At 32.8% G+C, this 15,733-nt stretch overlaps 1 protein-coding gene across 2 annotated transcripts in view; it reads left to right on the top strand.

The window, feature by feature from the left end:
- Nucleotides 1-14,684, top strand: part of yrt (erythrocyte membrane protein band 4.1-like yurt) — a 226,205-nt gene extending 211,521 nt beyond the window's left edge. The window contains exons 15-16 of one of the 2 annotated variants that reach the window (XM_090402473.1): nt 1,873-2,355; nt 8,183-14,684. In XM_090402473.1, the coding sequence (XP_090258599.1) occupies nt 1,873-2,355; nt 8,183-8,380 (681 nt within the window). In that variant the 3' untranslated portion in view covers nt 8,381-14,684. The remainder of the gene's footprint in view (nt 1-1,872; nt 2,356-8,182) is intronic. The other variant, XM_090402474.1, reaches the window with a different exon arrangement.
- The last annotated feature ends 1,049 nt before the right edge of the window (nt 14,685-15,733 follow it).

The following is a 15,733-nucleotide window of genomic DNA, read 5'->3' as shown; positions in this document are numbered from 1 at the left end:
ATTTGCCACGGCAAATATTTAATGCGGATTAAACCTCTTTGTTTTGGAAAAAAATGCCTGACCAGACATTCATCAACAAAAAGCTAAAATCTATGCTTGGTTTCAAAGCTCTTAAAGACCATATTACGATTCGGTTAGGGAGTAATGGCTGGATATAAACTGAAACCATTTGTAATATGGCACGGTGAGAATCCATGAGCCTTCAAAAACATTAGGGAGCATACTCTTCCAGTTCATTATCGGAGCAATAAGAAGTCGTGGATAACTCAAAAATTGTTTGAGGGTGCTTTAATCAACTGTTATGTGGGTGAAATCACTATGAAGGAATTGAGGTATAACCATGTTCTAGGTTACCTTCCCCCCCACACACACACTTGTATACGCTGGATTACAAGCTGCATCATTACAAGTGGGCTAAGGATAACTGTTTGGTTGGCCATAGCCTGACCTTCTAAGAAAAAATGTAAAATCTAAGAAAGGTTATGTTGAATGAATCATATATTGGAATTAAGGAAAATGTTATTTTTATAATGCAAGAAGTTAGTTATAATACGGTTAGAAGATGAATAAAGAGTTAGTTATAACACGGTTGTAAAATCCATAATTTTGAAAATGAATGCTGACCACCGTGTAACACTGAAAGAAAGGATTATAATGCAAGGAATTCGCATATTACCTTCATTGACTAAAAAAAAAATAATAATAAACGTCTAATTCTCTAACACAGTAGTATGTCTATGTCTTCATAATTATTCATAACGAATGCTGATCACTGTGTAACCCTGAAAGAAAGCATATTGGTTGGTTGAAAATGCATCCCCATATTGTATATGTCTGAGTATTCCTATATGATGTGAAACTAACCAGGTAGCATGACCTTAAAGCCAGCTACCGTTTATGTGGCTGGCTTTAAAGCCAAAGCGGTGTACCAAAACAGGATTTTTGTAATACAGGTATTTTCTAGCTTGAATTTTCAAATGCTAGGAGAAAATTATTTTTAAGAAGGTATTTTTATATATACCTTAGCTTCTTTTCAAACCTAGCTGTGCCCTCTGTCATCATCTAATTTAAAGTGAAAAGCAATCACTTTATCACTTCAGTTAGTGATGAAATATGTCATTACTGTACTAGAAGGTCTAATTCTATAGGTCGCTATATACACCATAGAGAGAGAGAGAGAGAATTTATCATCACAGAATGAGCTTAGCTGAAGATGGTCAGAACTTTGTTCCAGTATAAACTTCAAACATGAAATACTTAAAATAGTAAGGTATAAATTTACCATTTGTTTTCAAAATTTCCTTTTATGCTAAATATTTCACTGACTTTTTAATAGCATTCTTAATCATGTATGCAGTATTATTGGTCAGCCACCATTCATAATACTCTCACTATAGTTTTGATGGTCAACACATAAAGATCCTGATTTTCACTTGCAAAGGAATTTAACTTATTTATAACTTCATATTTTTATGCACACTCAAATGAATAATGCTGCGATAAACACATGATATAAAGGCAAGAATACACAAAATGAAGCAAGTGCACTTATTTGGGAATTGTGTGTAGTTTTTATTTGCTGTGACAGTTTCATTATAGAAATTAATCAAATTAATTTTTATCCTCTTGATTGCTCATATTAATATTAAATGCAAGTTGATGTGTCTGGTTGGATATCTAAGACACCTGTATGATTTTTAAATTATTTTACTGCTCTTCATTTGTCTTTTTTTTTTTTAAATAAATTAATATTGCTGTACACAGATTGATTTCAAATACAACTTAAAAAATTGCGACTTATGCAATTTAAACATATTTTCTTTCATGTTAGTAGTTATTTAATGCTGAATCATTTCCAATATAATCCTGCAGGCTTCAGTCGATTCGAAATCTTCTGGTAAACCATCTACTTTGAATAGGCCTCACAAATTGTCTGTGGATTTAGAAGGTGCTACTATTAGAAAAGAAGACTGTGATAATGAAGATACAATTCCTTTACTAGCAGGGGAATCTGTTAGTCCCATTTCTTCTTTCCCTCCTTCTCCTCAGAAATCTACACTAAATCTTGAACTTCCATCACTTGGAAGTTTGTCAACAACATCCAAGCCATTAAATTCAACAGCAGAAGTTGTATCTTATAACTTGTTACCTTCTAAGCTGCCATATACCAAAGTGAGGAATGGGGAGCTGCAATCAGCTGTAACAGGTGGTGGTGATATTACTAGCAAAGGTGGTAATGTAGAACCTAACTCTTCTAAATGGTGTTCCAAGAAAACTACTAGTAGTGCTCCCAGTTCAAAAAAGGAAGATGATCTGAGCTCATCTGAAGAAGCACCTCAAACTCGTATACTTACTGTAAGTGAAAAATCTTGGTATCCCTTTCTTCCTGGCTCAACTAACAAAACTACCACTTCTTCTGTCACTCTGCATGGGGATCATACTAACTAAATTGTTCGCCTTTTTTCATATGTTGCTCTTCACTTTTAGATTGTGCAAGAACATTTCTTGACTGATTTTTCTATAGTATAGTTGGATTTTTAATCACTAATAAGTTTGTAATATTAAATCTAAGAAAGACCTTATCTTGTGTTGAATGAATCATATATTGGAATTAAGGAAAATATTATTTTTATAATGCAAGGAATTCACGTATTACTTTCATTAACTAATTAAAATTAAAAAGCGTAATCAAAATAAAATATTTAAGAAATGAAGAGGAATATTTTGTTATAGATGAAGCATTTATATATAAATATTTTCACCCATAACATTTAGTTGATATAATGACATGTGTAATATAAGATGTCATATTTATTATGCATAGTTTCTTAATTAAAAAACAAAGAAAAAATTTGTGATTTGGAAAATTTAAATCAGCTATAGTCACCACTTGCTGGAGTGTTAAATCAGTGGGACCAAGGTGGTGATTCTTATAGCAGAAGGTTTGCACTAATGAATTTCCTGTAGAATAGCATTGAGGCTCTGGGTATTTGATTTGAACTTTTTAGTAGTTTGCTTTAGGAAGTTATTATAATTATGCTTGCTATAAGGAAAATGGATTAGATATGGATTCTGCAAAAGTTCAGGATTACCTCTAGAAGAGCTATACTTCTGTTATATAATAAAGTGACACACATCTATTGGAACTTGAATTTTCTTACTTAAAACAAGTGAGGCATTCTAAAGACAAACAGTTGATATAACACTTGATACCATTTGACAGTAATTTTAAATACTTCCATGCTAAAGAAAAAAGTCACAGTTGAGACCAACTGTGATTATGTGAAAAGGAAATTGATTAGCATTATTTATCAGTAAGAGCTGGGAAATTACCAACCACAAATGTGTGTAAATGCTATACATACAGCTTGATTTGATTGATTGTTATATTAGATGATGTGATGATACCAAACATGAAAGGTGGTAGAAATTACTATGGAGTATTTGGAGCAAAGAGAAATGGGAGGTTCAGTATACAACAGATAATTGTATATTTTAAAGCTCATTGCAAGTATTGATGAGTTAACTTTCTCTCTGTAGATTATTCTGAATATCACTCCATTCTGATAATGACTATAACCTCTGATTATCTCTAAAATGTGATTTTCTGTATTCCAAATGCTCAAATAGTGAAATCAACTTCATTGGAGACCTCAGTATCAACAACTGAACATTGAGGTTTTCAAAAAAAAAACAAAAAATCTATCAATCTAGTATACACAATATTGAGCTCAATGCTACCTCTACACTGGTGGATGAAACTCGGGTGTAGGAGGAGGTACTAGAGCAGTTACACAAACTAAATAAGAATTCTGCAATAGGGACTGGTGGGATATCAGCACAGATGGTAAAAGTGTTCAGCTGAACTGGCTGTTCCTTTGATCTAGCAGTATAATTTGAGTCTCAGCACAGGAAAGATTCCACAGGTGCAAAGACTGATATGTCTGTCTATTGACCTATCGGTATCTCGAAAGTGGTGAACATTTTGGAGCAGTTGGTAAGAGATCACATACAGAAATGGGTTTGACAGAAACTATGATTGCCATGAACAGCATGAGTTTATTAATGGAAGGCTATGTTTGAGCAACTTATTCAATTTGTAATAATGTTACTGTTGAGTTAGACAAGGAGAATAGATACATCATGATGCTTTTGGATTTTTCTAAGGCTTTTGACAGAACACTGCATAAAGACTGGTATATAAATTGGAGAATATGGGATTGAAAATTATGAAATATTAGCATGGATAAGAGGATGGCTGAGTGACATATCAAAAAGTGGTGTGGCAGATTCAAGTCTACAAGGTTTAAAGTGACCAGTGGTGTGTACTCCAGGGATCAGTTCTTGGTCCACTGTTATTCAGTCTTTACATTAATGATATTGAGAAGGATTTTACAAGTGACATATAGTTACTTGCTGTTGATACAAATAGTCATGATAATAAGGAATGCTACTGACATATGCAGTACTTGCAGAATGATTTGAATAAGCTGGAATTGTAGGCGTAGGTTATTCGGATATTTAATTTAATGAACAGTTAGACGGCCACAACTGCATAGAATGAACTATTTTGAGTAATTTCTCATTTCTTATGTTTAAACTTTTAGTTACCTTTGACCCCCTGAAGATGTAAATCAAACAACTTACGAAACTTGTTGGGTTTGTTTTTTATTGTTATTTATCTTAATAAACATGTGGTCCAATACCAGAATTTTTCTTATAAGCAATTGTTCAGCATGTGAAAATGGCTGTCAGTTTAATGTTAGTAAATGTAAAGTTACTAAGAGATCTTGGAGTTTTAGTAGATAGGAAGGTGAAGGTCAGGGATCATATAGCAAAAATTGTGAATACAACTCAGAGGATACTTGCAATGCTGAAATGAACACTGACATGTAAGAATGAGGAAATCATTTCGCCTCTTTACAAGGCTTTGATATGACCTCATCTGGACAACTGTGTTTTTGAGGTGATGCAGATACAGTGGAAAGAGTGCAAAGGAGAGTGTTAAAGATGATTTGGGACTGTGGAATGTGGATTATTAGGAGAGATTTAGAATTTGTGGACTGCAGAAGCTAGCAGATATGATAAGAGACCTACAAACTTCTGAAAAGGTCATACAGGACACCAGTATGACCAGAATTTTTCATTTTATGGCAAGTGGGGAGAGGATGAGGGCATCCATTTAAGTCAAGAATAATGCAGTCAGAAAATGGGTGAGAGTAAGGTGGTGAGTGCAGATAATGTGAATGAATTCAAGAGAAGGTATGACGTGGTGTCATCGATGTGTGTTCAGGAACTCAATGAGTTCCTCACTCTCTGGAGGTTTCTCGTAATAATAATAATAATATGAGCTAATTTCCAAGCTACAGGATAAATTACTTAGAATGAAGTATCGAAATATCACACAAAACAGAAATCATCTTTGGTGCACAAACTTTCAGACCAATTCATCAGGATTATGATGAAATACCAATACTTAGCTATACAGGTGGGATGATTCTTCTGATTTCTTTCTGTAAGAACCTATTGGAACATTGAATGTTTCAAGTTTCGAAACAGTAGTAGAATATTTACTGGGACAAAGTTGAATAGCCAGAAGATGGCTTTTCTGGATTATGAAACAATAGAACAAGAAGATTGGCTCTCTTGCATTATTATCTATTACCTGGGTGCATAAGAAGTGGAAACAGGGTTGGACAAAAATTATAACCAGGAGCTTTGGTGAGGGATCAGAAAACATGACTATCATTTGGACATTGTTAAAGTTTCTTGCCTTTGGCCTTTTAAAAATCAGTTTTGAATTACATTAGATGAAAATCAGAAATTTAAACTTTGTTCCTTGTCTAAGCCTTGGTTTTTTGGAGTGAGAGATGAATGCTTCTGTTTAGGAATTGATTCATTGATGTGTCCAGTGCAGATATTTGGATCAACAATCCAGCTAATGAAGTCAAGGACAGATACCAGGAGCATCATAATTGGTATTTTTGTGAGATTGGATTGAGAACCAGAGTGATCATGTGAGTATTGCTTCATGGTAGAAAATTCAGTATTAGATTTTGCTCAATAGTTATCAGAGCAATAGTGTGTGAACTACATATCATCTGAGGTGCATCCAGATTAACTGGTATAAAATACAAGTCACTGACTTAACTGCAATAGCCAAAACCATATAACAGACATATCAATACTTATGACAATGTCATTGTTTTTGTTTCTGGCTTGAACTAATAATTGTTTTAGAACATTTAATATGGAAAATTAATTTATATAAATAAATTTATTGCATTTGGCAAAAAAGAAAAAAAAAGCAGTGAAAGTTTCCAAAAGCATACATTCTATAACTATCTGGTTCTATTAAGTCACACAATAAGTATGGAGCAACGAATCACCCTACATCCTCTACCGAGCAGGTGGATTGGTGTGAGTATGGCAGATGCCCAGTGAACGTCTTATCAGAATGCAAAACCCCAACTATGAAATTCAGAGGTGGCAGTGTAATGGTATAGTCGTGTATTTCCTGGTTTGGCTTCAGACCGCTATGGTGCCATGAACATTGATTTTCAAGAGGTATCTGAACATTGTGGACAATGCAATACTCCCTACTTTGTGGCATTTCTATGGAACTGATCATTCTCTTTCAGCAAGACAATGCACCATGTCATAAGGCTGCTGCTCTAACTGTGTGGTCTGTAGACATAAACTTTGCCTTACTTGACTGGCCTCCATAGAGCCCTGATCTCAACCCTGTTGAACATCTGCAGGATGAACTGGAGCATTGGATGAGATCAAGGGTGTTCCATCCTACAACAGTCCAGGGCCTTATAAAGATCAACTAAACTAAATATTATGGTTCTGAAAGGAAATATAAACAGGGAAGATCCTGAGAAACAAGTGTACTTTAACAGAAATAATTGAGGAAGTTAGCAAATTTGTATGCTTCGGATCCATCATTAATGTGGAGAATTGCCATTCACAGATATTAGAAATGGCTAAAACAATGGTCGGAGACTTGTCTAAAATCTGGAAGGATGGATCTATTTCCACAGGGACAAAGCTGAGGATTCTGGATGCAGCTGTTTTTACAGTAGCAACTTATGATGTGAAACTTTGTACCTAAAGAAGTCTGATAGGAAAAGGATAGCTGCTATTGAGATGTAGTGTTACAGGAGACTGTCGAGGATCCCATTTGGTGGTAGAAAAGATTGGTAGAACTTTAACTCCTTCAGAGTATTGACAGAACATTGAAGTACTTTGGACACGTTAAAAGAAAGGAAAGGAGGACTTCTCAAAACAGTAATCGAATGCTAAAAAAAAAAAATAATAATAAAAAGAGGAAGAGAGAGATGCTCAGTGAAATGTGGTGTGTCTGGAGTGACTGGTTTTCATAAGTGAAGCCTCCAGAAAAAGCATATAACAGGACCACATGATTGGTGTTGCGCATCTCCAGGGAGTGGAGTGACCATAAGGCATCTGATGATGTCCAATGAACATATGGATGGTACTATTCAGCACCCCATCACAGTTCATAGAGCAAATTTTCTTCTTTTTCATTCATTCATTCTTTGAAACAGTCTATCATCTACTCCATGAGAGAGGGTGTTCAACCTAGAGTACATTTGTACTTGAGAATGGAGACCATAATAAAAAAAAAAATGATGTACATACAATTTCAAATTATTCTGAGTTGCAGAATTGCTGTTAGCATCATCATTCCAGTCTGTTGATATACAATAGAAGGAACCTTTAACAAATTTATGTATAAAACAGACTTTGAGGATTACTTTCTTTTTATAAAGTGCAATGCCAAGGGACAGTCAAATATAATTGTTTGTGAGATTACTCATTTTTTTTATGTGATTTCTAAATCAGATCCTCAACCGCAAGTGTTATGTAGTTTAACAGATCTTTGATAGTCTGTAGTGCTCATTATAAATTATAAGATATTGCATCTATCTTCAGGAAGTACAGTAATTCAGAGCATAAGAATGAAATGGGGTCAGCTTAAAAAGAGCTACCACCCTGCTATATATACAAGAATTTTCCATTGCAGCTGCACCCAGATAAAATGTCACCTTTAATCTTTATTTTACACATTAGCAAGATCCAAATTAAATATGCTTATCACAAAACTATAAAATTTAGTGTTTTTATGATAATTATGTTTTATTGCCGCTTCTTTTAGGAAACCTCCTTTGCAGGAGCAAACCCTATAACTCGTTCAGTGTCATCAGCCAGTTCCAGAAACATATCTGTGCAGTCTGTGAAGAGATCTACATCGAGTATTACCCAGCTGTCACCTTGGCATGTAGCGCCTAATGAAATTACTGCAAGGCGGGACTCTTCTACTATTCAGCGTACAGTTATGACAACAGAGCTGTAACATCCGTCCATGTATCTGTGCAGTGAAATTTTAATCCCTATGCCAGTTTTAGCACTCCTGTTTTTAAATTATATATATTTGTTATTCTGGCATTAATGGTGTTATTCACTTCCAGATGTACTATTTATACAGTTCTGCTTGATGTGCCTTGTATTTATTAGGTGGACATTCCAAGCTTGTAGTTAAATCTGCAAATTGTGTAATTTAATGTAGAGTGTACAGTATTCCATCTTTTCTTTAAGCATTATAGCAATTATTTTGGTAAGTCTCTTTTAATGTGTAAGCATGTGTAAATTATCTGGTTTTTCCAATTCATTCCAGTAAAGTATATTTTTAGATTTTTTTTAACTTGACAAAATTTTCAAGTGTTGCTAAGAAATAGTGTGCACTGTAATTATTTTGGTATAGCATTGTTTTGTGCATAAAACATGAATAGTTTATTTTACATATAAAAACTTACCACTATAGCTAAGCAAGTTCATAATAAAGGCATTAAATAGAACATTTGAAATTAAACTACTTCTAATAAGTTTGCCTTCTAAAAATGACCTACTATAAATCATTTCTGTTATAACCATTAGTAAAGGTATTTCTCTATGTTTATGACTTACACATACATTTAAATGTCTATAGTTAAGGAGAAAAAGGTTTTATTTATTTTACAAAGTGCAGCTAGAAAATATCTTCCAGTAATTATTAAATGTTATCACACTGATGTTTGATAATGAACCAGTATTCATAGATTGAAAACAAAACTGATTATGCACTGAAAATATTACAGTTCTAACATGTTGGTGGAAATGTTTGTAATTATTTTTATAATACTATAGATTATTGATGATCAAGAATGAAAATTTTCAAGTCAAAATGCACATATTATTATGATGCAATTATTAGATACACAAAGTTAATTGTGTAGGTGTGAAATGGTGATCCAGTGGATAAATGTTTATAATAAAGGAGCAGTTTGGGCTCATTAGTTATACTAATTTCTTTTTCTACTGAAACATTCTCTTGCATTAGTTGAGCACAGCCTAAGATTTTTAAATATGCTTAGTTACTTAACACATCTATCCATCGTTAAGAACCTTTGAATTTTATTAAATCAGGATTAAAGTGTCTTTGTCTATAATTTAAGAAAACAGTTGGCTTTATGTAAATCAGATTTTATTTTTAGTACAAAGGTGTCGATGTTTATAGGATAACTGTGCTTGAATTTTCAATTGATGGGGGGGGGGGAGAATTAAAGCAGCCTCCGTAGCTGTCGCACAAAATATCAGAATCAAATGCATCTTGAAATTGTTCAAATTAACATACATACTGTCCATTATTTAAAGAAAATTACAAGCTGTTTTAAAATAAACATATGAACTTTTTTTCAAAATTTTACACATGTAGGTGAGCATAGTAATGCATGAATTATCATATTAAAGTGTGGTATAAGGAAATTTTTTCCCGTCTCCTCTACTAGGTAATGATTTCAAGATATCAGTTACACTAATATTTCTACTCTTTCCCCCCCCCCCAAAAAATGAAAATTTTTGTTTTCATTTCTCTAAACTTGAACTATATGTATAATATATTTACTATTAAGTAGTTATTTGACTTTATGTTAAATACAATAGGACCTCATAATCCATGTATTATGAAAATCTTTATATGGTTTGCAGATAGACTGGAAATGTAGATTTGCTTTTTAACTTTTTTTTAATTTATGGTACTTTAAAAACTTCCAACCAAAAACATTAAACATGTAATCCTATTCATTCATTATAACATGTATCCAAGTTGGCCTAACGTTAGCTGAAAATATTTAGATATATCATGCATGATGTCACTTCAGGTCTTTATTAAACAATCAGAACTCATATTGAACAATAACCATTACTATATTGTCACAGTTAGAATCTGTGAGATAAGAGGGCCTTCATAATGACATTTGCACTGATTTATGAAGACAGGACAATCCCCATAATTGAAAGTCATAAAGTAGCTCTCTTGCTAGATTTTCCCATCAAGAGAAAATGACTTAAATTCCCAAAATAAATGTAAGCATTGGAGGGAAAAAAAAAAGGTGTGTGGGGGGGGTGCTTTTATTTTAGTTGTTTTTCTGCATCATAATTCCTGAAGATCTTTATATGGTGTGTGCAGATAATGTAGATTTGTTTCTCAACTTTGGTATTTTTTTTTTTTTTAATTTATGGTACTTAAAAAGCTTCCAACCAAAAACATTAAACATGTAATTCTGTTCAACAGTATTACATGATTAAGTTTACTGTTATTAATCTCCTATCAAGTTTTCTTCCATATTAGTCTATAACTTGTCAGCACTAAAATATTGTATCTAACATTTTGTGATTCACTTCTGACTCAATCCACCTAGACCTTGGAGTTCTCTCTGAGTCTCTTTCCTGCCATTTTGGCATCAAACACTTGGTTTGCTAACCTTACTTCACCCATTCTATTTAAGTGGCCATACCACCTGAGATTAGCTTTGCTCACAAATTCTTGATTTCTAACAATGTCGTGTTCCTTGCTAATATCATTTTTAATATCATTCTACTATTGATGCCCTCTTTTCACTTCCCTAATTTTTCTCAGCACTTTAAGATCTGTATGTTAAGGTTGGTTTGAACACTATCTTATATATTATTAGACTAATTTCTCTCATATTCCATATAAATTTATTCAACTGGCTCCTCACCCTACCAGCTTTGCTTATTCTTTTGTCTATTTCTAAATTTAAATTGCTATCTTCACTAAAAACTGTTTTTTTTTTTTTGCATAAATTTGTACGAATTTTAGGCCTGTTATTGGACTCTCATAAGTAGTTGAATCTCAAGTGCCTTTTGAAAAATAAGATCTCACATGTATAATTTTCATGTCTGCTTCACAACACATCTACAATAACATTATGGAGTAATTATTTACTATTTCAACCTATTTTGGTATTTTTAATTGGTTTTCTATATGCACTATGCTTCGTGTTCTTCCTCCCCCACCCACGAACACATATACAAAAAAAAAAGTGTAGTAATTGCTGAATAAATACTATACTAGCATAGCCTGCTACAGACTGAGAAGGTTGCATACAAAAGGAGATAGCAATGGTATTTCTGACCCCCTTCACCTTCTCATGCACCAGCTGCAACTGGTCAAGTAACTGTTACAGTTGCCAGAACAGTTCAGAAAAACTGCAAATCAGATAATGTTGCTAATACCGGTTTCTAATCTAGTTTTTGCTTTCAATTTTGTAGGTGCATGTTATTACTTTTCAGTTCTGCAGGTTGAATGTTCAACCTGCAAAACCTTCAATGGTGAAGTATATCAGCAAAATGAAAGCAAGTTTTTTTTAGAAGCTGTTGTCTGCATAATAGCAGATTAAGGTATATATAATATAATAACCTGAAGAACTGTTGCAGGCTTTAGCCTTTTTATTACTTACTCCTAATTTGAAAGTTTTATTAAACATGTCACTAAGTTTTTTTTTTTTTAACTGTAAAAAAAAACTAATTTGCAAATGCTTATGATTGTATTGATGTGTGTTGATTATTCATTTCTGATATTTCAAAATTAGTGTCTTAAATTTTAAAAAGATACTAGATTTTTTAAATCTGTATGAGTATAAATTGAAATAGAAATGTCAAATTACATGCTGGCCTGTTCATAAAGAAAAATTATATCTCACTCATAAGTTTTGACAAGAACTTTCTGGTACAAAACACAAAATATTCAGAATTATCCATAAAAAAAAAGATAGGGATGCATTACTTTTGTGGAGGTTATATTTTATCAAAACATAAGATGATCAGCAAATAACATCTGATGGTAATCAGGTTTGTTATAGGTTATTCTATTTGAAAACTTACAATAAAAGTAATTATTAAGAATGAGCTGTTTTGCCAAGTATTATCTGATATGTATTACCAGATAAGAAGATACATTTTCAGAAAATATTGCTTCTCCAAATTGCTATATATACCAATGCTGTATGTAGGTGCAGTTTTGTAGAAGTATTGACAGTAGTATTTCCTCAATAGCAAATTTTAATGTTTATATTTTCAAGTCTTCTCATCTCTATCATCAGTGATAGAGACTGCAGAACTTACATCATAAGCATCAAAAACATTTTTTCGTTATTAAAATCAAAACTGAACCTATGCTATACCAGAACAGCCTTTTTCTTGCCAAACTATACTTTTTTTTTTTCCTGTAAAATAGTTTTGGCAGAATTATATGAAGAGGATCACGTGACAAATGCATCCTAAAATGTACTCTAAATTTAACTGGTGGTTACACCAATAAATATATATATATAGCTGAGACTTCAACATTCTGCCTGTATGTTTGCTTTCTGCTTCCAGGCATGGCATAAGTAAATTGTGCTTACATAATTTTTTTTTGTTTTATCTTTCAAGTTAAAACACATGACCTGAAAGCTAGTTTGATAGTAGAAATCAAATATGCTTAACCAGAACATTTTTTCCTTTAAATTTTTCGAAACACAGCTTTAGAATCTAAAATATGCTTTAGTTGCTTATTTAACATTCTACCAAGTATAATTCAGTTATGAATTGCAATGATAGTAAGGAACTCCATAGGTTCAAATTCTCGTGCTATAAAGCTGTGCATCTACTACCACTTCGAAGTGAGTTTCAGTGCCTGCTATGAGTAGCCGTCTGGCTCGAAAAAGTGCCTTCTGCATTCTTTAAAACAGGAATTAATTCCATATTGTCTCTCATAGTAGGCCCCTACTAGTAAAACATTTTAAATAGCCGACTCTCACTATGGCAAATTTATGGAAACCACGGGAATAGTTTTATAGCAAATTTATTTTAGTGGAGCATTGTCGTTGATGAGGTCAGGACTTCTCAGTTTGCTATAGCAGTGATATATATATATATATATATAGTGAGAATTAGCTATGGCTGCACTAATAAATTTTCACCTGAATTTGCATGATGGTGTTTTGTGAATATGACAGTGACCCACTTCAACCAATTTAGAAATTCTGAGTAACATAACAAGCTAGGATTGTTTTTCATTGACATTTGAATTTTGTACTTTAAGTAAAAAAAATACTTCAAGTACTTATTATATATAATCAGCTGTCACTAGAACCAACCCTGTTTAACAAATTCTAGTTTCTACAAGTTTGCTATAGCAAGTCAGCTGTATCTCTAACTTGCCATGTTTGATGTCTAATTGAAGAAGGTACAAGGCACTATGATGGTACTATACTATGTAAGTTTGCGTCATTACTTATTTGGAGTCCCGAGTCTTATGTCAGGACTACAAATTGTCAGATTTTATATTTTGGTCTTTAAGATACTGCTGTTTTACTCTATCTTGTTCTTTTTTTCCCATTATGACATTAACACTTGTTAATGTCAGAATGGGAGGAAATGTCATCTTAACGTTTTCTCTTCCATCCTGTTCAAGTGACCATACTACTTGAGATTAGCTGTGCTCCATCTTATTGAATGCTAACAATGTCAAGTTCCTTCCTAATATAATTTTTAATGATTCTGCTATCTGTTTGCTTCTCTCGTTTTTTCTTAGAATTCTGTTTAGCAATGAATGTTTGAAAAGAAACCCATTATTATTATAAAAAGAGGGTATCAGTTTCTTTTCTATGATTATTCATTCTTACTTTTCTGTTCTCTTAAAATCAGAAATGTTGCATCTAAATGGCCTGAAATGCTTTTATATATATATATATTGCCTTGCTACATTCAAGTTATTTTATACCTTTATAATTAGTTTTTTGAAAGCCTTTACTGCCATGGGTATGAAATATTTTTGCATTACAATAATTTAACATTTCTTTTATATATATATATATATATTTAAAATGTATTTTCTTAAGATTTATCACAATGTTATTGGGGCTACAGCCTCTTGTTCCAATAGCTGGTATACAAAGTATGTAACGGATGAACAGGGAGTTTTGTAAATATTCAATACATGGTTAAAATTTTCTATACCATGCATGTGCTTTGTATACATCTATGATCTGTATATACTTTTAATTTTTGCTGTGTTAAACATTCTTTTAAAATCAAACTTTTGAATACTTTTTAAAAGAGTTAACAATTTTGGAAAGATGTCTTTACCTATTTACGCCAATAATAGTGAATAAAAGCAGCATAAACTTTTTTTGGTATCCTTTATAGCCTCAACTGTTTGTAATCTTTAGGAATGAATTACTGGAATTTATTTGTAAATCTGTAGTATGTTGCAATATTAATGTGCCATGTTACTTTTAAGTGTAATGTTATTAAATAAAAATTGCAGTTTGGTATTTTTGTTGTTTTCTAAGGCTGGTTTCAAAGCTAGTATACTTGAAGGTGTTGCTTGAAGCAATCAATGCACTATATACAGCATTAGAGTAAAAAAAAAAGGGAACTTTTTATGTGCCATATTTCCATCTTGTAGTTTTTATTGTCCACGGCCATTACGTATTATCCTATATGATTAACATAAGTGCATGGTGATTTGCCTTGCCAATGCATAAAATTCAAATGTTTCCTTTTAGCATTACTTTGCCACCTACAAGACATTGATAAACATCAATAAGTATAACACACAAAGCAGAAGAAAAACGTTGAAGGGTAGGTGATTAGTTGTGCCCTATGCCACATACTGATTTTTTTCCGTTTAAAAATTGCACTCTACAAATAGGTTTCCATAAAACATGACTGGCCAAGAGCACACCTTCCATTAAAAAAAAACATACTATTGCTATGTTGGAAGTTTATTTTGTACTTGGTTAGACTATAATAAATTTAGTTTAATCCTTTATCCATCCAAGTGTGAGCAAACAAAGTTTGCACCTGAAAATATCTTCATAACTGAGGCAAGGTGGTGCATTTGCTGGCAAATTATAGCAAAGGTGGACCAAGCTCTCATCACTCCTTGTCTTAGTATCTCCCATAATTCCTGATAATGTTGGAGTCTTGATAAGTAACAGTGATTTGGAGAAAAATTGTCGATAGGAAGTTAGTAATGATGTAAAATTTTCATGTGGTACTATCATATCCTGTACACCCCCTTGAGGGTACATGTCAGGAAATTGATGATGTTTTGGCTCGTATTGTGACTGTTGATAACATTGCTTCATCATTATGACCCAGAGGCCAAACAACAGTCAATGGGAGATGCAAAGGTTCTCCACAGCCGAAGAAGTTCTGAACCCAAAAGTCAAAGTTCTTGCCATTATCTTTTGGGATATAGGTGGTGCAAAGATTACACCACCTATATCCCAAAAAAAAAAGGTGATGCTATTTCAGCTGCAGTTTATTTAACAGCTCTGAAGGAGGTACTAAAGGAAAAACACTGCAGAAAACTGAG

The sequence above is a fragment of the Typopeltis vanoorti genome, chromosome 13 (genome assembly GCF_054136105.1).
Source record: "Typopeltis vanoorti isolate ZY-2024b chromosome 13, IOZ_Tvanoo_1.0, whole genome shotgun sequence".
Classification (NCBI taxonomy): domain Eukaryota; kingdom Metazoa; phylum Arthropoda; class Arachnida; order Uropygi; family Thelyphonidae; genus Typopeltis; species Typopeltis vanoorti.
The sequence above is the reverse complement of the archived record's forward strand: the minus strand, read 5'-3'. Positions and strand labels throughout refer to the sequence as shown.